The 26874-nt window shown below is 37.9% G+C and overlaps 2 protein-coding genes across 2 annotated transcripts; one reads left to right on the forward strand and one right to left on the reverse strand.

The window, feature by feature from the left end:
* Positions 1 to 220: 220 nt before the first annotated feature.
* On the forward strand, positions 221 to 1431 carry npy4r (neuropeptide Y receptor Y4). The gene has a single exon (XM_077239316.1). The coding sequence runs from the start codon at positions 221 to 223 to the stop codon at positions 1352 to 1354; it is 1134 nt and encodes a 377-aa protein (XP_077095431.1). The 3' UTR covers positions 1355 to 1431.
* Positions 1432 to 16670: 15239 nt separating this feature from the next.
* Positions 16671 to 26075, reverse strand: slc16a9a (solute carrier family 16 member 9a). The gene is made up of 6 exons (XM_077239317.1): positions 25369 to 26075; positions 24750 to 24996; positions 22300 to 22443; positions 21411 to 21506; positions 18343 to 19227; positions 16671 to 18140 (listed from the first exon to the last, which is right to left on the reverse strand). Exons 2-6 carry the CDS (start codon positions 24952 to 24954, stop codon positions 17932 to 17934), a joined length of 1539 nt encoding a protein of 512 aa, XP_077095432.1. The 5' UTR covers positions 24955 to 24996; positions 25369 to 26075; the 3' UTR covers positions 16671 to 17931.
* Between the last annotated feature and the right edge of the window lie 799 nt (positions 26076 to 26874).

Raw genomic sequence — 26874 nt, forward strand, 5'->3', positions numbered from 1 at the left:
ACGAGTCACTGTTTGGGATTATGTAAAACTCTTGTCTTAAAATCACCTGTAACATCCTTTCACTTTATGTCCTCATTATTTCTAAAATAACCACTATAGTCTCTACAGTATCACAGCTGCTGAAATGCATGTGGAGTGCCCTAGGGGAGTGCACATCTAATTTAGATGCTCCTTTTTGTTATTTTCAGACTCCCAAGATGGCGCTATCCTGAGGTGGCCAATGGCGTCGGCTCTCTTTGACATGCCGTGGTGGCAAGCGCTCTTAAACTCCACCCACACCCTCAATCAAAGCAACAGTAGTTTGTTCCTGCTTGACGTCCCCTGCTGGCAATCAAGCGCCATGACTCTTACACTAGTGTTATGCTACTGCCTGGTGCTTATTTTGGGCTTGCTTGGTAACATCCTCCTCATTTGCATTATTATGCACCAGCGGGACCCTCCTAACGTCACTAGCATCCTCATTGCCAACCTTTCGGTTTCTGACATCCTGGTGAGTGTGTTCTGCCTTCCCTTCACTGTGGTTTACACTCTTATGGATCACTGGATCTTCGGTGGGCTGCTATGTCGCCTAATGCCATTTGTGCAGTGTGTGTCGGTGACAGTTTCAGTTCTGTCTCTGGTTTTGATCGCACTTGAAAGGCACCAGCTTATACTGCATCCATCTGGCTGGAAGCCAAGCGTCCCGCAGGCGTACATAGCCGTTTTGATTGTGTGGCTGTTGGCCTGCGTAACATCATTACCTTTCCTGGCATTCCACATGCTCAGCAGCGAGCCATACAGTCTGCTTCCAGCGCCGCTTAGCCAGCTACAGGCGTGTCTTGAAGTCTGGCCTTCTCAGCAGCACAAACTAGTCTACACCACCAGTCTGTTAATATTCCAGTACTGCTGCCCACTACTCTTCATGCTTCTCTGCTACCTTCGTATTTTTCTGCGGCTGCGACGCAGACAACGCATGCTGGAGCGCCAGTGCAGCCGCAATCGAGAAGATGAACACAGGCGTGTGATGCACAGCAAACGCATAAATGTTATGCTCGCCACTTTGGTGGTTGCATTTGCTGTATGCTGGCTGCCATTAAATGCCTTTAATGTGGTGGCAGACTGGCACCAGGAGGCGTTGCCTGTGTGTTACCACAATCTGCTGTTTTCACTCTGTCATCTGCTGGCCATGAGTTCCACCTGCATCAACCCCATCATCTATGGCTTCCTCAACAGCAACTTCCGCAAGGATGTGTCCTCCGTGGTGCTACACTGCCATTTTCAGCCAATCGAAGACAGCTATGAACACTTTCCAATGTCCACCATGAACACTGATGTGTCACGGACATCTTTTAGACTCAGAAACAATTCTGTGTAATTGGGCTTATTGCTTAATTAATCTGGACATCAAAACCATTATTTAGCTTAGATCAACATTGACTTCTACTCCAGTGACAGATGTCAGCCCTTTATATATATATATATATATATATATATATATATATATATATATATATATATATGGTGGAAATGTGGAAATAAAAGTACATAAATGTATTGAAAATGTAATTATGTTAACTTGTTCTACAATTGAATGGTGTGGATTCTGACTGGTCCAAGGAAGGAAGTTGTGACTAAAACCCATTTGATTTATCAGGATTGAATCCTTCTTGTTGTGATATTGAGGTATGTAATGAACACTGATTATGTTTTAAATTTGCAAAAGCATTTTACTCTGCTAAAACTGGTGGACTATATAAGGAAAAGGCAGCAGAAGGTTTGTGCACTATGTTGCTTTTTTTCACTCAAACACAATGAAAGCTATAAGGAATGAATTAGGGGAAGGCAGCACTTGCATTTGAAACATTATCTCTTCTTCCTTGAGGCACAGCTCTAAGATTGGAGGTACTGGCAGTGTACAAAAGCCTGGAAATTGCAGCTAGCTAAGCCCTAATGCTAACCCTAATGTCTAGCGTGATACAAGCTAAAACCCACAATAAATCTGAATATACCTGTCAGCTTATATTGTCAGGCTGCAGACTAAAAGTGGAAAACGGGCAATATCCACTGGACAAACAAAACTGTGCAGGAGTTTAGAATTTTTCTGGGGCTTATTTTTGTGACTCATCCTTTCAAACAAGAGTGCGCGCACACACACAGACACACACACACAAAACCAGCAGAAAGATACATTGTCTGAAATGTTCTATCAAATATGTAGTTTTTCAGACACTATTAATTTATATTATATAATGTTTAAACTCAAAAAGAGCATTACATAAAATTGCAAAAGAGACATAAATGTCAGCTTCATATATGTGCTTGTGAAATACACAAAATGAATTGCCATGATTCCGATTGTTGATCCGGTGTCAGGCCCTATAACTCATCTGTCTGTCACATCATAAAGACATGATTGAGGAGAGTAATCATTTTGTATGATAAATGGGCTCTTGTACAATACAACAATTTATTTTAAAGTGCATTCCCAATAGAAATCCACATTTCAAGATTACACCCATTTCATGACTTAGTAATGCAGAGTTATTACATAGTGTAATCATCTAGGACTGAGTGCTTGTATCCTTGCCAGGCAGAACATCTTTGTCAGTCCCTGGGAAAAAGTTTGCCTGATCTGAAATAGTGGGAATCAAACAAAACAAATCCCTTATTCCCTTATACCCCCATACTTTATTTATATACCATACTGTTCTGATTGACAGAATTCCATTATAAAATCTAAAATAAATAACCATGTGTAAGCATAATCGGTCGCAGTGATTTTGCCAAGTAAGACAAAATCTTTTGTTGATCCTGGAAAATCAATCCTTTCCAAAAAAATGGTCTAACCCTAACCCTACCCATAACTTATCCTAAAATCAGAGGGAAAAGCTGAATAACACTGATGTAGAAGCACCTAACCCTGGTTGTAAGCCTAAACTTGATTGAGGCTACATTAACTGTAAATCTATCCCTTAAATCTGATTGGTTGATTGGAACGTTGTTCCAGGATCAACAATGATGTTGATTCAGGGACACGTTTTATTAAGTGAAATCACGTTCACCAAGCAGGACTCGTATTTGAATCCATTCAGCACCAAGGTTGTAACTGCTCAAACTTCTTTAGACAGATTTTAATACCTGAATTGAATGTGACTGTGTCTTATTCTAGTGTTATATATTTTCAGGTTTTGTGAAACATTATAAACGTTTATCGTTCTGTTCTGTATCTGTGTAATGTCATATCCATGGGTGGAACATCAGTAAATCTCTTTTATGGGCAATTGGGGTGATACCAAATGTTGTAAAAGAGAAAAGCTGAGATTTAGAGGGAGAAGTAAAGAGAGAAGAGACGATAGATGAGTTTAATATGAATTTTCCTGGAACGGTACAGTTGGCTCATGCTATAAAGTTTTCAATTGTGCATCTATTTACCTCTATTTCTTCACTACACTTACAATTGTTTTGATGTTGTATAGTTACTGTAAATGTGATAGAAAGACTGCACATAAATTGCATAAAATGATTGGCTGTTGCAATGAATTTTAAAGTTTATATTAGATCTAATGACATGCATGTTTACATGTTCACTCCCCTGCTCCTAAAATGTGTGCACTAACTTGGATGGGTTAAACACAGAGGACATATTCCGTGTATGGGTTTCCATACTTGGCCTTTACATCACTTTGCTTTAAGTTTCATTTTCATTTTCTAATGACCAGGAATTATACTTTTATTTTATTTTTTTGAACAAATATGTTTCTCAGGCATGTTAATCTGTGCACATGTTGCCGTTTAAGTCAGCAAGTTTTTAATTGAGCCATGCATGCACAAAATAAGGTGTAGGCTGTATGCAATTTATAGGGATCGATAATATTTCTGAGAATTCAAAAACTTAACAACATCAGCAATTGTAATCTTCACCCAATTGTATTTCAATCACTGTCATTGCAATGTATGTAAAACATTTTTCATTCCTCTTGAAAACTGTTCTAGGTGCTTGAATGTAAAAATTGGTTTTCACTGTGATCAACTGTTTCAGTTTCTTGGAGTTTGACTTTCATATTAGTCATTTCTCCCATAGGGGTTTCAAAAAAAGTATTTGTTAAAGCGAAGCGATTTAAGCCATGAACCAAGCCAACCAGCAACAAGGTGAATCATAACATTAAAAACTTAAATTTGAAGCAAAAAAGTAAAATACAAAAATACAAAGGTAGGCTACAAGACTTTAGTGATAAGTGTTTTTGTGAACAGCATAATTAAATTAAAAACAGACATTTATAAACTATTAAAACATTATATTTTTCAAATTCAAACATTTAAGTCTTTTTTGAGCGTATAGGGAGACCGACTCAATTACATAATTTGCAGTGCTTCATGGGAGTGGGCGGAGCTAACAAAATATTTTGCCTTGTTTTTACTCTCTGATTGGTGGAATTGTGTACAGCATCATGGATAATGTTGTTTTTCATCGTGATTTACATTGTTAAACAATTATTAACTAATTAACTAGTTGAAATAATGTGGGTTGATGTCTTCAACAGAAGCAACTAACATTGATTAACAACCTTGTACCTCACAGGTTGCCTTTAAAAGGACATTGTGTAGGAATTTCTCCCATCTAGCGGTGAAATTGTATTTTGCATTCAAACGAATTATGCTTACCAGCGCCCATGCCAGCGACTCGCTTTTTCAAATGCGTGTTGCATCTACGGTTGCTGTTATGTACCAGAAAGCTATGGCAGGATGTCTTTTAACAGCACTTCGTCGAGTTTTTCCATCAGGTGGACAGGTTTGTTATTTCAAACAAACTGCAACTTGACACAACGAACAAACGAATGTTACAGTATGAATAATAACAGTGCAATGCAGCCTTTTCACTGCTCTGCTCCTCCGTTTCTGCTGCTTCCAGTTACGTCACGCTGGCTCTGAATGAAAACGCGTTGTGGAAACGCGTTGGCCTAGTACTTTTTGACCCTCTCTGCTATTATAGTTTTTCAGGATGGTGGAACACATGGAAGCCTCCGTGGACCTACCCGTCACATGTACTGTATATAAAGATAATGTTGGAGCCATTATTTTGAATTGTATTTTTTGTTTGTGACACTAGAGGGCGTATGAGTATGTTGAGTGTTTAAATAGGGTGATGATGTTACAGGTGCGCAGCATGGAAGGTCAACAAACTTTTTGATCCTGCCTTGTTGAGCGTTGGAGTGTGCAAGACTGTGCTCATGTCCAACAAGTTTGTTTTGAAATAGATATTTTGGTTTAGTATTTATTTTCGTTCATTTTGTTGTTTGCAATACCATATGGACAATAAATGGGTTTGGTTTATACGTAATCATTCTTGAAGGTATGGACAATCAATTAATTTGATTCAAGACAAAGGCACGCGTCAGAAACAGCCGAAATATGACCATCTGCGTCCCTACACATAAGTCAAAAAGTTTGACCGAAGGAACCTTATTTCGACATCGACTGGAGCATATCGAATTGGACGACTACAGGAAAAGTCAGCTGATCTGAAGTTGGATGATGCTCATTCATGACAGTTTTGTTTGATGGATTTTTTTTATGGATTATTGCTTGGGATTGATCGCCACTGATTTCGAAGGAAGTACAAACCCGCACTAAGAGAATACAGCACACGAACAACAAAGTCTTCAGCGTTCAGCGTTTGTGGAACTGAGGTATGAAAGCGCTTTCACTTGAACTTGAGTCCAATGGCCATATGTAAAACAGTGTGCACGCAAACATACAAAGACAAATCCAATGCGCATTGGTGGTAAAAAAAACAGGTGTTTGTGAAACGAAGAACTGAACTGTTTTATCATTTGAAATGTTTGTGTTTGTCCATGTTTACAGTCTTTAATCAGATGTTTATGATGTAAATATGCAGTTGGTAAAGGTTTAAAAAATGGCGGACGAAAATGAGTTTCGTGTAGGGGTGGGAGATATTGACGAAAATGAATATCTCGATTTTTTTTTTTCGATATCGACATTCAGACGATATTTTTGCAATCCTTCAAAGAAATGTGTGCAAACTGGCAAAGAAGGTCCAGTTGGTCTTTTGACTTGCTGCATTTTACCTATTATTGTATAGAATTACTAGTGCATAAAGATATGAGACATTATTGATTTAAAGACTCCTAAACTTTTTAAAATAATAAAATATTATTCAACAAAGTCTTTATTGTTCTTGTATATTTTTAATAGGGGTGTAACGGTTCACAAAATTCACGGTTCGGTTTAATACAATACAGTGGTGTCACGGTTCGGTATGTTTTCGATACAGTAAAAATATGCCATAGACATTTCCTATTTATTAAAAGAAAAAATATTTTTAAATAAGTGTGAGTTTTCCTACATCTTGAAACTTTTAGTTTTATAAATGGGGGTAATCTTTGAAGGATGAACAAATAATGTTTTGGTCATCAGATTAAAAATAACATTTAAATAACATATAACATTTGAGTTTTGAAGTGCTGGAAAAAGATGTGTGACGTACTTGAAAGCATTTTAATATTTCTGCCAAACTTCCATGGTTACAAGTTAGTGTTACTACATTAAATCCATGGTGAATGATCCTTGGACTTAAAACTTATAAATAGTTCATACATGGAACGATGTTTCTCCTGGTTTCCACGTCAGTGCTGTTTGATCAGTTAATAACGGAGAAATTGTAACGCTTCTCACTAGATCTCGTAGCGATGTTATTACGATGTTATTACGTTATGGCGAATTCAAATGCTTTGGTTACTGGATCTCTTATGTAGTAACGGTGTCGCTTAATCAAGATCGGCTCGCGCTGCACTGACATTCGTCCGAACTGATAAACGGTCCGTGAAGCACAAAATAATGAGTTTCGTTCCGCTTTCATTTCATTTGAAATTTGATGTTGCGCAACGTTGTGGTGTTCGCTCCAGCGCGGATTTTGGTCGGCAGGAAAAATGGTCCAACCACCGGGATGGTTCGGCTTGTAAAGCGTACCAAACCGATCTCTTGGGAAAATGTATTCCATCTTTTGGACTCATTATACAATGCAATTTTCTAATGATGCAACCACGAAGCTCGCCACTTGAGGACGCCACAGACATTTAAGAAAAACTTTTTAAAGGTTGTATCAGCGATTTCAGGCCCAAAAAAAAATTATCACATTCATCTAATCTTTCCTAACGATCCACTTTGGCATCGGCTTTACTCTTTACGATTTTGAATTGTTTCTTCAACCTAAGAAACTTCATAACAAACAGGTAAGAACTTCGTAGTTGTATATTGCAAATTAGTAGCAGCTTAGGCTACTCTTGTGCAATTGAGGAACGATTGTGATTTTGTACAAAAAATAAAATAAACAAACCCCTACAGTATTAAAATCGCTACATGTTATTGTTTAGAAGGTTATAGTTTGCATTATTTGTTTTCTCTTTAACTTCCTTCAGCTCTTTTCATGTTTGGGGGGTCGGATTGTACAAATTATGAAATATTCGATATCCCAGTTTTGCATATCGTCCAGACAACAATTTGGATATTATCGTCTAAACGATATATCGTCCACCTCTAGTTTCGTGGTTCTGAAATCGAGCAAAATGGGGCTCAGACTCAGAAAGCAGGGAATGAAAATGTTGAATTGTCTGTACGAAAACGAGAGGTTAAGCTTACTGCAAAAGGGTTAATGGCAAAACTCTATATTTTACAGAAACAAAGTCAAAATTTGACAAAGCATCCCAACGGAAAAAGACAATACTAGAGTTTATTGGTAATAAAGAGTATGAAAATGAGGCCAAATGTATGTTTGAAAAGTTTGAAACGCAATTCAAAGAAGCAAAGGAAGCGCACGAGTCTTTGATTGTTTTATTGCCTGATGAAGTGAAAGACCGGCATGAAACATGGTTCAAAGCAAAAATGATAGGGGTTGTGGAATTCAGCACTGTGGTATATAAATGGTTGGAGAAGCTACAGGAGGAATGTGATCGTGCTGCAAGCGAAATTGAACCCAATGATAGCATTTCGAACGTTGAAACACGGGTTCGCGGTCTCCCTTCAAGCCACAAGAGCAGCCGCCACAGTTCGCGCTCCAGCAAATCTAATGCCTCTGCGCAGCATGCACGCATTCAGCTTGAAGCAGAAAAGGCTGCTCTTGTCGCTCATGCAGAGTCTTTAAAAGCTAAGCATGATATTGAGCAACAATTGGAAATGTTACAGAAGCGTTAGGAACAAACGGATATGGATGCGAAGATCGCTGCATCCAATGCAAAGATATCTGTGCTCAGGACTTATGAACAACGAGCAAACAGCATTGCATCAGATGGGATGGAATCCTATGTCAGCAAACTGGCAAAACAAGCAACAGCATCTCTTCATCCAGAAGTTGAGAAACCGTCAAGGACTATATTGCAAAGCAGCATAGGCGCTACCTCACAATTAATAACATCTCATTTACAGCAACCTGCATCTTCAAGACCCAGAATAGCTACCTCAGTAGATGATAGAAGGTCTGATTTCACACAGAGTATGTTTCAAAAACATCAAGAAATAACAGAGTTGTTAATACAGCAGCAAACGTCTCAACATTTACCACCACGTGATATTCCAATGTTTGAAGGGGATCAATTGCAATTCAGTTTGTTCACTAAAGCTTTCAAGCATTGTGTTGAGGAAAAAACGAATAACAAAGGTGATGGCTTGTATTTCCTTGAAAGATACACAAGAAAGCTTAAACAGCAGTTTGGAGAAGATTATTTTGTTTCTGCTGCATATATGGAGAAGGTGCTTGAATGGCCCATAATCAGGTATGAAGATCCCACAGCTCTTCAAGATTATGCACTCTTTTTACGTGGGTGTTGCAATGCTATGGCAGATCTACAATACATGCAAGAACTGGACATGCCAACAAACATGAGAGCAGTAATTCTAAAGCTTCCATTTAAACTCAGAGAAAAATGGAGAACCGCTGCATGCGATATAATGGAAAGACAGAAAAGAAGAGCCCAATTTAGTTATGTTGTCAACTTCATTGAATACCAAGTTAAAATCATTTCTGATCCAATATTTGGGTTTTGCTACTAATGTTACCAACATTAACAAACCCATTGTTGATGAAATCCAACGGGTAAATGCTGAACATCCAAGCAGGCAATTCAAGAGTAACTCCACTTGTTTGTTTTGTTCACAAGGTCATTCTTTGGAACAATGTAAAGAGTTTGAGAAGAAGAAACATAGGGAAACGGTAAACTTTATAAAGGAAAAGGCTGTCTGTTTTGGTTGCTTGCGTGTTGGACACATGAGAAAAGAATGTAAAAGGCGCTTAACTTGCAAAGTGTGCAACCAAAAACATCCCAGTGTTCCTCACATTCATTTCAAGGAGTTCAAGGTTGATAAAGCTGTCAACACCAACCATGAACAGTATATAGAACCAACTATCAACAATACACTTGTATCTGCCCAAACATGTGGTCCTATTGGGGCCGGGAGTAGCAGTGGTATCTTACCTATCCTTCCAGTTCAAGTAAAGTCTGTAAGGGGCAACAAAATTGTGCAAACCTATGCATTTCTGGACACAGGCAGTACCTCTACTTTTTGTTCAGAAAGTTTAATGTGGAAGCTGCACCTGAATGGACGAAAGACAAACCATGAGTCCCAAAACGACTGTCTCAAGCTATGTGGTAAACAACTTGGAGATTTCAAGTCTTGATGGTAATAATTTTTATGAATTACCAGAAGTGTACACACAGAAACAAATGCCTGTAAACCAAGCTAACATGGTCAATCGGGAAGACCTAGCTAAATGGCCAAATCTTGATGGTATTCAAATTCCGCACATTCAGGCTGAAGTAGAGTTGTTGATAGGTACCAACGCCTCCAAATTACTTGAACCGTGGGAAGTAGTAAATAGTCAGGGAGATGGTCCCTATGCCATACGGACCCTATTGGGGTGGGTCATCAATGGTTCTCTAGGCAGTTATCAAAGTGAACATCATACTGCTAGAGTAAATAGGATATCTGTTGAAACCTTGGAGTTGCTATTGGAAAAGCAATACCAGCATGATTTCAATGAAAAAATGTCAGAGGACAAAGAAGAAATGTCCAGAGAGGAGGTAAAGTTTATGGAAATCATGGAGAAATCTGTGAGCTTCAAGGATGGACATTATAGTTTGAAACTGCCTTTCAAAAACAAAGATGTTATGTCTAACAATCTTAACATTGCCAAACAGAATCTTGTGGGGATAAAAAGTAAGTTTGAAAATAATGTTAAATTTCAACAAGAATACACAGACTTTGTCAACGATATGGTTACCCAAGGCTATGCTGTGAAAGTGCCAGAGCATCAGTTGGATCGCTCTGACGGTAAAATTTGGTACATTCCACATCATGGTGTGTACCACCCTCATAAAGGCAAGTTATGGGTGGTATTTGAATGTGGAGCAAAATACCAAGATACATCTTTAAATGATCAACTACTGGTAATTGTTATTTTTTAAATGTATAATGAACTATTTGATGGCTCCTTATGTAAATATATTATTTTGAATTGTTTATTCCCTACGTCATTAACAGTTCAGGGGCCGGTATGTTGGAGCCATTATTTTGAATTGTATTTTTTGTTTGTGACACTAGAGGGCGTATGAGTATGTTGAGTGTTTAAATAGGGTGATGAGTTACAGGTGCGCAGAATGGAAGGTCAACAAACCTTTTGATCGTGCCGTGTTGAGCGTTGGAGTGTGCAAGACTGTGCTCATGCCCAACAAGTTTGTTTGGAATTAGATATTTTGGTTTAGTATTTATTTTCGTTCATTTTGTTGTTTGTAATACCATATGGACAATGGATTTGGCTTATACAAAATCAATCGTGAAGGGATGGACAATCAATTAATTTTGATTCAAGACAAAGGCACGCGTCAGAAACAGCCGAAATAAGACCATCTGCGTCCCTACAGATAATAAATTCTTCGTTTACGAGGATCAGTCAGATAATTGGCAGAGGTATTTGTACATCGAGGACATATTTATGAATAAAAATATTGATTTTAGATAATAAAATACCTAAAAAACTACACATAGTCCCTTTAAAGGTTTATACGTTATCAATAAAAATCAATTTCTCTTTGTTTTTTACTTAAGTTACCTTTGGCAAGAAATGAAACAAGTAAACAGAGTGTGAAAGTATTACAAAGTGTAATAAAATGCAAATTCTCATTACGAATAATTGCATCATCACACATTCAGTGTGTGCACTTAAGCGGAATATGGTGACACTGCCTTGTTGCAAAACGTATGACACAAAACCAACAAAATTTTGTTGTAGCCTAAGCCAACGCACAGTCAAATTTTGGTTTTCTGCACCAAATTAAGCTCTGGTGTAGCTTCCTTTGACATTTAACTCAAAGTTAATCTTGAAGACAGCATGGATAATAAATTAGCAACGATGTCCTCCTCTCTGTGGGGAACACAATCGGGGGAAAAATGCTGATAAAGTAGCTAGCGCTCACGCAAGTAACATTATTGTACGTTCACACCGCCGCCGACTTGAGCTTCCAAGCTACTGGAAGTCATTCATTTTCAATGGAAGCTGGCTTCTCTCAGCTGCAAGGAGCGTCAAATCCATCGGCGTCGCGTTTTGGGCTTTTGAGTGTCTTGAGCGTCAATCAGAAAGTTGAAAGTAGCTCAACTTTATGGTAATGAAAGTAGCTCAACTTTATGGTAATGAGCTATGACGCGGTACAGCGGCAAAAGCCAGCAACCAATCGGAATATAGACATCCTCCACGCTTGCTGATTCCGGAGAAACACACGATATAAACTTTCGTTCCTACCAAAACATTAGTTCAGATAAAATGTAAGAGAAGCTAATAATCGCCGTTGCTGGGTTTCCTATCATTTATGATATGACGTTGCAAAAGAACGAGGCATGGGATAAAATAGCTGGGATAGTTTACATTTTTGTTCTTAAAGTTGAACTTATTTTAACTTGAATGGCGCATTTTTTAAAACGCTGTGACATGTGCGAGACGGGGCAAAAGACACAAAGCTCGAGCACACAGTCTAGCGCGTGTTTACATAGTTAAATAGAAAAGCAGTGAAGTGGAATGCAAAAACACCAATCTCATGTGACATTTCATGTTGTGACACTTCTCTTCTCCCTGTCAGGTCAGAGCGACCAAAGCGTCAACAAGCTTCCCCATACTTTTTGACAAGCGTCCTTGACAGGGCGTCCAGAGCTTCTTTGCCGCTCAAGTCGGCGGCGGTGTGAACGTACGGTTAGTGAGGAGGACATTGTTGCTAGTTTCTAGGGCAACGCTATCGAAAACTTCTTTAAGTTCTTTAAGTCACAAAGGTGTGGCACATTGTCACACTGTTACAATGTGCCCCTATTAGAACTAAGCTATTCTATTCTATACTTTTATGAATTCTATTGAGAAACCATGAGAAAAAGGTGAATAAAGACAGTCAATGATCAGAAATTATTATTTACTGTTATGTTTTGAACTATGCTATATAGCTGTGTTTTGCGGTGTAAATTTGTTTTCAAATTCAAAAATTTGTTTATTTTTAATTATTAAAAAATGCCATTATTTTATATGAAAAAGTTAATAATTATATTTTATTGACAAAATATTTTAATTTGTATTGTATTTGTATTTTTTTTTTTAATTAGATCAGATAACATTTTAATTGGTCATATTCATGTTACAATGTGCCCCTCAAATGTTGGGGCATGTTGTAAAATTTAACTTCCATTCTTCCACAGTATATCAAGTATAGGCTACCCCAAAAAGTATACACTATATTAATGAAAAAAAAACACATAACTGTACTAGACATGTGAGAAATTAATGTGGGAAAAAATAAAATTCTCTGCACCCCAACTGGATTTACACAAACTGAGAAAGTAAAAAAGTGTTAGTTTGTGCCCTGCTCTCCCTATAGGCTACTTCTCATCTCTTATTTGTGAACCCTCACTTCCTTTCCTACTCTTGCCTACTCTTTTATATAAGTAACTTACTGTGGATTCGGACATACTACTTTTGTCACAACTGTTTTCCGCCTACTAAATAGTAGGGAAGTATGCGATTTCAGATGCAGCCATAGACGCTTTATTGGCAAATTAATCGTATGTCATATTGTTTCCAGGCAACTTGCCGTGGAGTAAAGAAAAGCTCCCTGACTATTTTGATGTTTTTCAAACCTTTGTATAATCACAGAATTACAGTTGTTTGTATTTGGTGATTATAACATTATCACATTATGTTGACAGCTGGTTGGCCACCAAAGTCAGACAATTAATAGCTGGCAATTAACGCTAGTTAGAAATGACAACTGAGACTGTATAAGAAATAATATAAAGTTTACACGATTCTTATTGTTTACATTATGAAGTACATGCAATGCAGTGAGCCAGAGGACTTTGACAGAACAGCTCAGACTGTCAGTGATAAGACTTCCTCTCCAAAGGTGATTTGATTGCTTGATCAAATCGTGGCTCGTTTAGATTTTTTCCCCATTTTAGCCAGTTAACCAGGACAACAATTTATGCTACATAGCTAGGCTATGCTATTTTCTATTTTATTCATAGTTATTATATTACTACTATATTCCACACATACTAAATTGTATTTATAGGCTAATAATAAAAATATGCTATAGAATAAAAAAAACATTTACTGTAAATTAATCTGTACATCTGACCTTATATTTCATCCAAACTGTGATATTAATGTTGCCCATTAGAGGGAGCAACAGGATAAGGAATCTTTTAAGCCCAATCCTTTTCTATGTTTCCATCAATTTGAATGGAAAAAAATGCATTTAATTAATTTAACTAAATACCAATGGTGTACTGACAGAAAATCTGTTTACCCTTTTTAAGTTGCCAGACACAATTTAGTTCTAACTAGATTGAGCTAATGTGAGACAGAATTTTTTCATTAGCTGAAAAAATGTAAACTTTGTTCCTCTTTTTGACCAGTAAAGCCAGCTCTCCGTTTACTTGTATTTGTTTATAGAGCAGTCTTGCCCGTACCAATATACTGTAGCGGACTCTATATATATTTTCTATGGTTAGAGCACATTACTAGTCTTGTGATGAACAATTAATCCGTGCAAGTTAATACACAGGGAAAAAAAATGTTTAATTGTCTTTAATCAAAATCAGAAAATTTGCTTCCGTTTGGAATAGAGTGTTGCAGCCTGGTATGATGACATTTTGTAGGCAAATCGGCAGTTAGCATTACACTGGTTGAGTCCCTCGGAGATAGGATCTAGGGTTTTTGCAATCATCGCAAAAAAAAAAAAAAAAAAAAAAAAAAGATCTGTGATCAACAAAAGTTTATGATTCTTACACACGGTTTGTCCATCAAGATAATTTTCACAGATTAACAAACCTTTTATGAATTTTGAAGCTTTTGCTCTGCAGTAGCTAGAAGCAAAAAGCTAAGATAGGCTAAACGAATTTAAGAACAACAACGCTTGGAAGAACAAGGAAACGGGGAGAGATACAAAAGGCAGAATGATATAGAACTTAAAATAGTAGCCTAGAAGCATGTAAATTATACGGATTTCAGATTAATAACAAAACACTTGTTAATATGGTTGCTGTGTTCCTTTTGTTGTTAGGCCGATCATTTACCAAATAAGAAGCTATTACAATAAGATTAAATGATCATATATTGTCGTTCATGTTCGTTCGCTTTGATTGGCTGATTGTCCTGTCAATGTGATGATGCCCGTCAGCCTCTCTCTCTCTTATGGACGTTCCCTCACTCACTCGTCTCGAACTTCAAACATTTTCTCAGTTGCGAATCGAAGTGAACACGAAATTATTTGTGAGTCTGTAGCCTACTGATCCTTTAGCTCGGTTAAAGGTTCAACACCATGACTGTGTGTGACCATCACCTAATGTTTACCGGAGATTTACCAATTGAAACAACAGTTCATGATTAGGCTACATCTCCAAATCCGATCTGGACTAGGCTATTTAATGATAATATATTGTTAGTAAATAAAACAATAGAAATAAAGGCGGTGGAAGTGTAACTTAAATACGTGTTTGACAGGATGAAATTAATTTCCGTTAAGTACTGCATTTAGTAAAAAATGCATACCTGAAATATTTATATATATATATATATTTGTTTATGTCTCATTGTTCTTTAAAAAAAAAAACTTTGCATATTACCTATAATCAGAGCTTTACAAAACACCCAAACACTCGCAATAAAATTTCTCTGAGCTGACCGGCTCAACTCTGCCTCCCCCTTCTGTTCACCAGAGGAACAGTCTTTCAAGATCCTATGTTATGGTGCGAACCACAGTCTATGGTGCGAAGTACGAACACGCCGCTTACTCAACTAAACAGTTGGCTAAACCTATGTCAGGATTGTGCTTTTCAGCTAAAGTGTATAATTAAATAAAATGGCTTTTCAAGCTTAATGTTTGAACAAGATGTGGCTTTCATTCACATTTTCAGGCACCACTCTTGAATCATACTGTACATGTAGAGGGTGCTATTGCTCAGTTTATACTATAATGTACAATTATATATATGTGAATATGTGAATGAAAGCCACATCTTGTTCAAACATTAAGCTTGCAAAGCCATTTTAATTAATACATATATATACATAATATATTCTCTCTCTCTCTCTCTCTCTCTCTCTCTCTCTCTCTCTCTCTCTCTCTCTCTCTCTCTCTCTCTCTCTCTTTCTTTCTCTTTTTCTCAGTTATTTGTCCACTACTATATATATATATATATATATATATATATATATATATATGGGTGCATTTCCTGTTGACAGTTTCTGTTTGAACTTGAATCAGTTTACATATGTGTTTCAATGTAATGGCTGCCAATATTGTTTTTGTTTGTGTTTGAGGCAAAGTGCTCAAGAGGATGTATCACAGGCCAGATTATTAAAAGCATGGAAGTATTTATAGGTTTGTTTACTGAGCGCCCAGACAGTCCAGCTAAGTCATATTAAAAATACATAAGGGCGTCTCTCTCTCTCTCTCTCTCTCTCTCTCTCTCTCTCTCTCTCTCTCTCTCTCTCTCCCTCGCTCTCTCTCTCTCGCTCTCTCTGTTATTTTTCCACTACTCCAAATGGAACATGCCAAAAGAATGTCTAGCAGCAAGCAGCATGACAAAGTAGGCTAACTTTCCTGTACTGCATGGAACTGCACAAACACCAGCGCCAATAATTTGTTGAATATCTGAACATGCATTATAGCAAAAGAAAGAAGACACTCTGATTTTAAATAGCCAGTAGCAAATTCTTAAAATATGAAAACAGTCTGTGTCTGTGAGTCAGAAGCGCCAGGCTTTACTTGACTCTACAAAGATGAAATTGTCCCGCTTTTTAGAATCAGAACTGTAGTCTACTCTCCCAGGTTCTAGAACAGTCCTCCGAAAAATGCGCCGCACACAGTCAAATATTTTGGTTGTAGGCCTACTGGTTCTGGAACAGTGTTGTAAATAAAGCTTAACCGCTGTTTTATAATTGTGTCCTCTTTTGGAAGGACAAACAAAGTAGTTTGGCTTTCGCAACGAACACAGCGTCTCCACGACATGGCGGCATCAACAATACTGCGAGAATAAAAGTTATGCCTTCTTTCTCTGCATAGCCTAGTCTGCAGATCTTATACATGCAGATAAAGCTGCATAACACATTGTTCCTTAAAAAAAAAGGAAAACAAGAAATCCAATTGAATTGAATCAAATCTTTTTATTGTCACTTAAAAATCAACAAATGGTACGGTACAAAACAAACACACTGAAATAAAAGAAAAAGACAGGTACTTCATAGCGGGACAGTGTTGCACTTTATATATCATTTTGCACCTTGTCAAATCTTCACTCAAGACTCAAAGCAAGTCTTCTTCAAAAGTGGTGGCCTTTTCTTTACATTATTTTTCAAAAATGTATACATAATATATGATGGTTCTACAGCATATATACTGATATATAAAATAATGACACTTGCATTTCAAATTTACAATAATATAAGATATGTTGCCAGGGACCAGCCTGTTGAACAAATGTGGAGGATGTCTGTATTACCAGGTGCACACATAAACAGTACGTTGCAGTCACAGAATCCAACAGTCTTTCTGTTTTTATCTTTTTTCTGACTTTTTTCATCAGCATATTCTTGTATTTCTAAATGATTAACAATTAAAGATACATAACTTGCTGAGGGTATGTCTTAAAATCAAATGTGGCTAAAGTAAATACTTTTTGAAATAAAGCCTTTCTCTTCCAGGTAATGAAACTGGTGCCACTTTGGAATTACATACATTAAAAGGAGATGATATGCAGGAGACCATAAAAAAATGGTTAAGTAGGAAAATAATGTGCAGACACTATTTAAAAGATTGCATTAAAGTGCATTTTCTCTTTGTTTCAAGTCCTCGTCACTCCAGAAAAAACAAGAAATCTTTGGATCTGGATTTCCCCCCCAATGGTTTTCATGGTAAGTGCAGTGAAAAGCCCTATTCACACATTCTGTAGTTCTCTGCAGCCTTCAGTCATACATGTTCCCTATTAATGGAAACTATTGTATATATTAACAGGTTGGTGATATCATGTACAACACAGTGAGACCATTCATCTCAGATAGTAAAGTAATAATTCAAGTGATCAAGATCTACAAAAAAGCATCTGTGTCCAGTAAACAATCTACTAAATATACTATTAGGAAAATATACTATTTCTGCTATTAATTCAAGCCTTAAAAATGAGGCAGTCTTTATAAGCATCTAAGAAAAAATAATACACCCTCTCAAAAATAACAGGGTTCGTGGGAAATGTATAAAAATATATATCATATGGAACCAAAGAAAAAAGCACCATGAGAAGTCCCCTGGCAAAATGTCAGTCTAATCACCAGGTAAGAAAAGGAAGACAAGCTTCTACATCCAACAGAATGTTAAGGCGAAGTTTAGTTTTAGACCTTGGAAATATTGTTCAAGCCACAGAGGCTACTTTGTCACAACCAAGAGTGTGATTTTGTTGTGAAATGTTGATGTCCTTTTCCGGAGGAAAATCTCCCTCCTCCGTCGTCCTGTTCCAGCAAGGCAGAGTGGCCAAAAACAGAAACAAACCAGACACTAAAACACAAGTGCCACTGAAGTAGAACGCCAGGTCATATGACTGAGTCCAGTCGAAGAACCAACCTATAAGAAAAGAAAATGGAGACAACATCAGTAAAAGAGCAGGGTTGTTTGAAAACGCCCTGCGATGAGATATTGAGATATCGCCCTCCATTTGTGGAGCCAACAAGAGAAATATATTTATATTAATCTAATTTTTTTTATTCTTGAAAGCATTTGTCTTTATTTTTAACTGCACAGGAGTTGATAAGATTATTCTTCTTACCTACAACAGGTGGCCCAAGTGTGATTCCAAACCCTCCGAAGCACATGAGAATGCCATGAGCGTGACTGAGTCGTTCCATGCCCACTATCTTGGTAGTGATGTAGGACGTGATCGACCAATTTCCTGAGAAAAATCCAACCATGGCAGACAGAACTTGCAGACCCAGGTAGCTCTTAAAAACTGGGATGAGCAGCAGAGTCAAACCTGTGCCTGTCAGCGTCAGGGCGTACAGGTACAGGCTGTTCACCCATTGCATGTCTGCCAGCACACCCAAGACCAGCTTACCGATGCCTGTTGTCAATGCAACGATTGAGACGAGGGGTATTAGTGCAATCCCATCAATAAGCCCCTCGCTCTGAGCTACGTCCTCCATGAAGAGAACAGGTGGGAACGCTCCTAAGCTGAACAAGAAGATGGCGATGCAGAAAGCCATGAAGACACGGTCCTGTAGGAGCTCTATAGTCTTCCACAGGTACCGTCTATAGGGACGCATCCGCTTCTTAATGTCTCGTGCTACTATTGAACAGGACAATATCCTGCTGTTTCTATCCCCTTCACTCTCTTGCAGCTCGGTGGGTTCCATGGTGATCAACAGCTTCATGGCGGCTATGTTATTGGCTGAGCCAGGTGTGGTTTTGAGATCCAAGAAAGAGTCAATGATAATTGCAGTTGGTTTGGTGTAGAGTGGTTCTGGTTCCTCTGTATGATGTAGAGCAGCTCTCTGTTTTAAGTAGTAGCCAGGTAAGTTCATAGGTCGCATTGGCCCAGCACATGCCATCAGGTTGAGTGCCAGTGCTCCAATGATAAGCAGGCAGCCCTCCAATCCAAACAACTCAATGAGCTCATTCTGGAGTGTGGCGTAAATGAACCCGCCTGCACTTGTACCTGAAAAAGATTAAAATAATCATTATCTGTACCATTTTGAAAAATAATTTTAAGGAAGAACATAGACATATAGAATCTATTGAAACATGTAATCAAACAAAATATATATTTTTTGCTATCTGCTCCACATCTAATGAAAGTTCAATAACCTAAATAATACATTTTATTCATTTAAATTTGCCAAAGCAAAAAATGCTTATGACAGTTAATCAATACAAACTAAGGTATCAATATAATATCATAATATAAAGGTTCTTGAGGATGTCCTCCCTACTATTGTTTTCCCTCATCAAATAGGGGTTATAAGGTATTGCCAACCCTTTTTCAATTTCTGCCATTTACTTAATGTAAAAGTGGAGTGGGAGTTCCTTGTCTTATTTTTGGAAAAATTTGGAATTGATACCGTCTTTTTTTTCTTGGATTAAATTTAGTGCTCCCGCCGCAGTAGTCCTGACTAATAGTCTGTACTCTAGACTATTTCATTTGCACTGTGACAGGGCTGTCCTTTAAGCCCAATTTTATTCACTTTAGCCACTGAGCCTTTAGCAATTGCCCTACACGAAAGACAGCAGATTATTTGAATTATCTGTGGCGATGTTGAGCATAAGATAACTTTATATGCAGACGATCTATTGCTTTTTATTTCTAATCCTCAGACTTTTTTGCCCACTGCCCTGTTCTTGCTTGAGAATGTTGGTCAATTTTATGGTTACATGCTTAAACTGCACAAGAGTGATTTTTTTTTCCCCCTCTTCCAATTAACAAGGTAGCTAAGCAATTACAGTATTAAAATATACCATTTAAGTAAAAAGTACATTTACCTAGCTTGAGATCTGTATTACACACCATCATAAGTCTTTTTAAAACAGTTTTTCCAACAGATTAAAAAATATCTTTCCAGGTTGTCCCTGCTAAAAATTTCTCTAACTGGGTGCATTAATTCTATTAAGATGGTATTGCTCCCTAAATTCCTTTACCTTCCTTTACCTCAGTGCTTACCTTAATTTATCCCTGTCATTTAAAAAAAAAAAAACTCTATTATTTCTAGTTATATTTGGAATGGTAAGCATCCCTGTCTGTGTAAAGCATTGCTTCCGAGGTCCAGATGTAGCGGTGGTATGGCCCTACCTAACTTTAAGTTTTACTATTGGGCAGCCAACATATGAAACACTGTATTGGTGGCACTATCACTTCTTGCCTAATAAAGATCATAGATCTTGATCATACTGGTTGGATATGGAAATTCATGCTGATAACCAAATCTCCCTTCCAGCACTTCTTGCAGGTAGACTACAACTAATTTCCCATATTCCTGCAGATTGCCCAGTAGTGAAACACTCCTTGAGGATTTGGAGCCAGTTGAGAAAATCATTTGGCTTTCAGGATTTCTCTCTTTTTAGCCCTATTGCTCATTATCACTTTTTTAACCCTCAATCTCGATGCAGAATGGATCAAGTAAGAGTTGGTCTGACAAAGGTATAAAATGTTTCAAAGACTTATTTATTTACAATTTATTTTCTCCCTTTGAACAGGGGATTGTTGAATCTGATTGTGTGAGGGTTTTGTAAGGACGAACCCAATTGCAGACAGTTTGCGAAAACACACAAGGTTTATTTGACAAAAAGGGAAAACAAAACCCACAATGGGGTAAAACAAGACTGAAGGGCAAAAACAAAGACTAACAACAGTAGACTAAGACTTGACAGGTAACTAGACAAATAACTAATAACAGCAACAAGATCAGGATTGTACAAGACAGAGTTCTTCACTACATACTCACGAGAGAGTTAACACACAGGTATGGTATCACAGGGTACACACACTGAGAATCACAATGAACCAGCACAAGACAGCAAACACAAGGGGATTAAATAGAGAGACTAATGATAACAACAGGTGACACAGGTAAAGCAATAATGACAAAACGAGGATAACAAGGGGGCGGGGCCAGAGGACGAGACAACAAGCACATGGCCCAAACCAAAGGCCACGTGCTTGCACACAAAACATGGTTCTGTCATGATCTTGCCTCAAGAATTAAAGAACAACAAGAACTAGATGGCAGAATCATGACAGATTGTATTGAAAAACAAATTAAAATAAAAAAAACTTTGAGAGAGAAAATATAATGCATTCCATTCCATAAAGTGAAGTCACATTGAAAGAGAATTTAAAGGCCACACCTGTCGTAACAATGCCCAGGGCTAGGCCACGCCTCTTGTCAAAGTACTGGCAGGTTATAGTCAATGTGGCAGCATAGACAAGTCCGCAGCCCATGCCTTAAACACAGAAACACCAATGTAACATTTCACAACTTTTTTTACACATTTGCTGTTTCCCTGTTTCACATTTGTCTGTAACTACATTTAATGTCAATCTCAAAAACCATACATTATGCATATATATACACACACACAGGATAGGCTAGGGTGTAGGTAATGATGGCGTTGATGAGTCAGTCAATAGTGCTACATTTTTTCAAATTTCCTATATTATGTACTTCTAATTGAGGGGACAAAAGAGGTGAATATACCTCAACAACAGGATGAAAACACGTGTGTGACTGATTGATTGCTAGATTGACTGGTGTATGTAAAGTAACTCCACGGAACTGAATATGCAATGGTGTGTGTGTGTGTGTGTGTGTGTGTGTGTGTGTGTGTGTGTGTGTGTGTGTGTGTGTGTGTGTGTGTGTGTGTGTGTGTGTGTGTGTGTGTGTGTGTGTGTGTGTGTGTGAGAGAGAGGAGGGGTTAGCACCGTAAACAGTGAAGATACCATGGTTTTAAATTATAAACTGTCAGTAAATAATTTAAAGCAACCCTGTCACAAATATTCATAACATGAACATAACAATAACATAACATATTCATCTGACATATGCAAACTATTTAGCAATGACAATCATTGACACAAACATAATACTATCACTCTCTACTAATGCAGGGCATTCACTCATAGATTCACATGTTCATACGAGATATTCATGAAACTTTGAAGGTAAAAAACACATCTGTTTTTAAATACCAGCAAAGTGCTATTTAATGAACACTAATAATGCTTTTATTTTCTTACCGACAACAATGCCGTAGGAGAAGATGAGGAAAGAGACGCTCGGAGCAAAAGCACTCAGCATCAGACCGCCGGCCACCATCACACCGCTGAAGACAGTAACGGGCCGTGCACCGAAATTATCCACACAGACACTGCACACCGGGCCTACAAAGAGGGACACAGGAACAGCATCTTACTGAATGCAAACAACACAGAAGAATCTGATAAAGGATCTAGAAGAAAAATAATGCACACCACAATTTGGACAATTTACCAAACAATGAAAAACCCATTGGAGTTATGCTGATGTGTTGTAGCAGCACAGTACTGAAATGTCTTTGCCTTCCACGTAAAGTTATGTACAATTTACATTTTTTTTGTGCATGTTATTTTCACTTTTAGTCTTTTTTTTTTATATTGAATTATTGCATGTAGTTTATTTACCAATAACATGCAGTTATTTTAATTATGCCCTATTTTCAGTGTGTCAGATAAGGCATCGATGCATAGGCAACACAAATGCACATTATCTGTCTTGCCAATAAAAGCTTAACCTGAAAACTAAATTATTGGTACCATCACTACCATGTTATAAGACCCCTCACAAAACAAACAGCCCTTCTGTTCTATTAATGTGTAAAGGGGACCCTCATTCCAAATGTCTTAACATAGACTAAAATAGACACTGTCAAACTTCAGTGATGAAGAGAACATGTTTGTCTATCTATGATTAGAAATAACAAATGACCCGGTGGTGAGTTGCTCCTCCTAATATGGCCAAAATGCCTGGACTCGGAAAAGCATCTAGTGAAAATGGTGTGTGTTTGTGCCATCCAGACTAAATCATTTCCCTATCTTTATTTTGATGGCTCATTAAGTTCTTTACTGTCTGGTATGGGATACTTTATATCCCCTAACATCACTGCCAAATGCCCTCAAACACATTTAAGATTACTCAACACCAGCCATTACTCAACACTCATTTTAGACAAAGTTAAGCTCTATACTGACCAGCATTATCAGTATGAATGGACAACTCAAAGCCGAATCAGAATCATCTTACCCATAATAACCAATATTCTATTAAACATAATGAGAAATTAAACTATATAATAGCCAATAGAACCAGTGGAGATTGCAACTATCTGCTCTGTTCTCTCCATAGCTCTTTCCCAGAGTATGTCTAATCAGGAATTATTCCGGTACTTATGTGATGTGTGTGTTTCACAGGCCTGGACAACTCTCCTTTTCTGAATCAGCATGACCAGGGCACACAACAACATACTCATGCTCTCAAATACACACCCATATCCTGCCAGTTATGTCCAGTCATGATTCATGACTTTCCTTGTCATGACGGAAGACTACACAGCTATGCCTGTAAACAAAACCTGACACCTCCAAAACACGCACAGACATATTTACACACACCCATTCTGCCTGTGTGAACTTTTACTGTAGCTAATCGCAGGCTCTTCATTGACGGTTAAAGAAATGTATATGTTGCCTGCAAAACAAAGGGTAAATAATGGTCATAATTGACAGCACATCTTAAAAGGCATAATTTGATAATCAGATTATGGCATTTACCACCTGGGGCTAACTTGCATGCTAACCAGCCAAACCTAGACTCCTTGACCATATTTCTAAGTAAAGTTTAGAAAGTATTATTCTGGACTCATTGTCAATTTTACCCTTGCAACACAGACAGTAATGAATGACTTATGTAAAGAATTGCACTGTAAACAAGTAGTTAATTACTCTATCTGTCAGCGTGTCTTCTCATGGAACAAGGCATTAAAGAACTGAGTCACCATACTATGTGAATAAAGAGCAGTGCTGTATGTTTTAGTGTGTTGTAATTTCTATGTCTGATTATACAAGAAACAGGTTTGATATTAGAAAAGAGCTGGATAGTTTATCTCATTCATTTGTTTTCTACTAAAAATAGGCAAACAACATTAAAACAAAATGTTTCTACTTGTTTAAAGCATAAATCTAACAAAATGTAGAAAAAAATAAATTAATATTTGCCGATAAGGTAAGTTATAAAAGTAAAACTTACATTACACCAGTTTGTTTGTTTTTTATGTTGGGAACCCATTTGTCAGTGATCATGTGCATTACATAACCATAAAGGGAGTCTTTCTGTTTGCACGTGCTGCTTTTTATTAGGAAACCTGTAAACTTTCTTTATCTCCCTCTCTCACACACACACACTGGTTGCCATGTTTTATGGGGCCTTTCCATAGACATAATGCTTTTTATACTGTACAAACTGTATAGTCTATCCCCTAACCATCATAGAAAACTTTCTGCATTTTTACATTTAAAAAAAAAACTTCATTCGTATGGTTTATAAGCTGTTTTCCTCATGGGGACCAACAAAAATGTCCCCACAAGGTAAAAAATTATTGAATTTTTATCATTGAAAAATAAACACACACAAGAGAGAAATGATCATTACTCACTGGTGATGAGCGCCATACCAGACACCATGGATCCGACCCAAGCCGTCATGCCTTTTCCTGCCTGGAAGGCACTGAGCCACTCGGGGTACAACACCCCAACGGACTGGGGGGAACCTGATGACAGGAACTGGGCCATGAAGGAGGCCACCACAATAATCCATCCCCATCCACCATCTAAAGCACCCTCACCCTTTACACCACCCATTCTCACCACTGATCTTACGCTGACTTCACTTGACACAGGGGTCTGCAGAAAGAAAGGGTGAAACATGATAATAGGAAGCTCACACGTCAAAGCAGTGACAGCAGTGTGACATGCTATAATTTATGCAGAACCAATTTAAATATCATTCTTGCAGGAATGCTATAAGAAATTATATTTAACTTGCAATACTTTATTTAATCTTGACACATAACTATTTAGGTTTAACTTTATATGTAAAGGTGACTAAAAAATGTAAACTACAAAAAGCTACAATGTGATTAAAATGAGTGAACTTTTTAAATGTTAAATGGCAAGTTACTGCACCTACAAAGTTCACTTTTGCATCAAATCATGATTTTCCCCAGCATGTTATTTGGCAACTCACACAAGATGTGAAAAAGCTGTGGCACTTACGACAGGTGGAGGATGTTGCTCTCTTTTGCTGAGAGCGGTGTGCTGAACCGCTCGTGCCTGGTAGACCAGGCCAGTCTCACGTTCTATGCGGAATACCTTCTCGAGAACAGCAACGCGCGCCGCCTAGTTTTAAACACTTCTGGACACAGACCACTCCTCGAAGGTGGAGAGACCACTAAGCGGACTGCCTTCTTATCGACCTTTTATTTACGTCCATAACATAGATGACATCCCGCTGTCGCGAGGAGAACTGGTGTTGTTTGGAGCGCGCAGATGCTTCTTTCTCTCCAGCGCGCGCAGAACTGTGCAAAGGAAGCGTGCTGAACTTTCTCAATTTCTCAACATGCGCTCTTCTATCCTGTGAAATAAAGAACCGGTTTAAAGCTGTTTTCACCGGTCAGACTTGTGAAATCAAATGGATCAACTGTGCTATCAACTAGAAAGAATAGCGATTTTGCGTCGGTCTTTGTTTGTTTTTTGATTCAGGTTATGCGTCTCTCAAGTAGGCTAATGTGCAAATTTTAAAATAAATATCCCAATACCTGCACCAGCTTGTGTGCACACAAACATTTTGTCATTGGAATCTATGGGTGTTTGGCGTCACAAAAGGCTTCAACCACTATGTTACTATATTTCACTTATTTGGAGGCAGTACCTACATGTAATTAAATATCGGTAACACTTTATTTTAATGTGTCCTTGTTACACGTTACATGTATTTACCAAAGTAATAACTACAAATTAGGGATATTGACTTGCAACTAAACCAAACCCTAAAGTAAATTTTTTATGCATTTGGCAGACGCTTTCCAAAGCGACAACATTTCAAGGTACACATTTACATTCTTATCAGTTGCTTTCCCATGGGAAACGAACCCATGACCTTGGCGTTGCAAGCGCCAACGCTCTGCTGTTTGAGCTACAGGAAAACCTATATAAATAGCCTACATGTAGTTAATTAATTGGATATTACTCAGAACTTAATTGTATAATTACACTGTAACCGAGACACATTAAAATAAAGTGTAACTGAAATATCTGTTTGGTGTCAGAGCTGAAGTTATTGAAGGACATGTTTAGACTGAGCCCCAGAACAAACTTCTGTTAGGCCTAGATTAAAAACTTCTTCCCACCCTTCTGTCTCTCCTCTCTGTCTGGGTGGTCAGCTGAACTTTTGTGCTGGATGAGTGCGTGAGGGTCAGACGGCTTGGGCTTTAAGCCCGCCGAGATCCTGTTCCTGTCCAGTGCTTGTACTTGTTCCCACAGACATAAAACAAGAAGGAGAGTCTTCCCCCACCCTGACTCTGTAATCCCCTCTGACATGAAAAGAGAGGGAACAAAAAAGAACTGAACAGTAAATTGCATTTACCTCATATCACCTTTTTGGACAACATCTCTTCTTATGCAGCGTGGTAGCCCGCAGAGACCTGGGAAGCCAATGGGATACTTCTGGAAGGAACATATGCTCGGCTCTAATTACATCTGGTTGAAAAAGTAGAAAACAGC

This window comes from Siphateles boraxobius, unplaced genomic scaffold (assembly GCF_051911475.1).
Source record: "Siphateles boraxobius isolate OS27281-9 unplaced genomic scaffold, OSU_SipBor_1 22, whole genome shotgun sequence".
Lineage (NCBI taxonomy): Eukaryota > Metazoa > Chordata > Actinopteri > Cypriniformes > Leuciscidae > Siphateles > Siphateles boraxobius.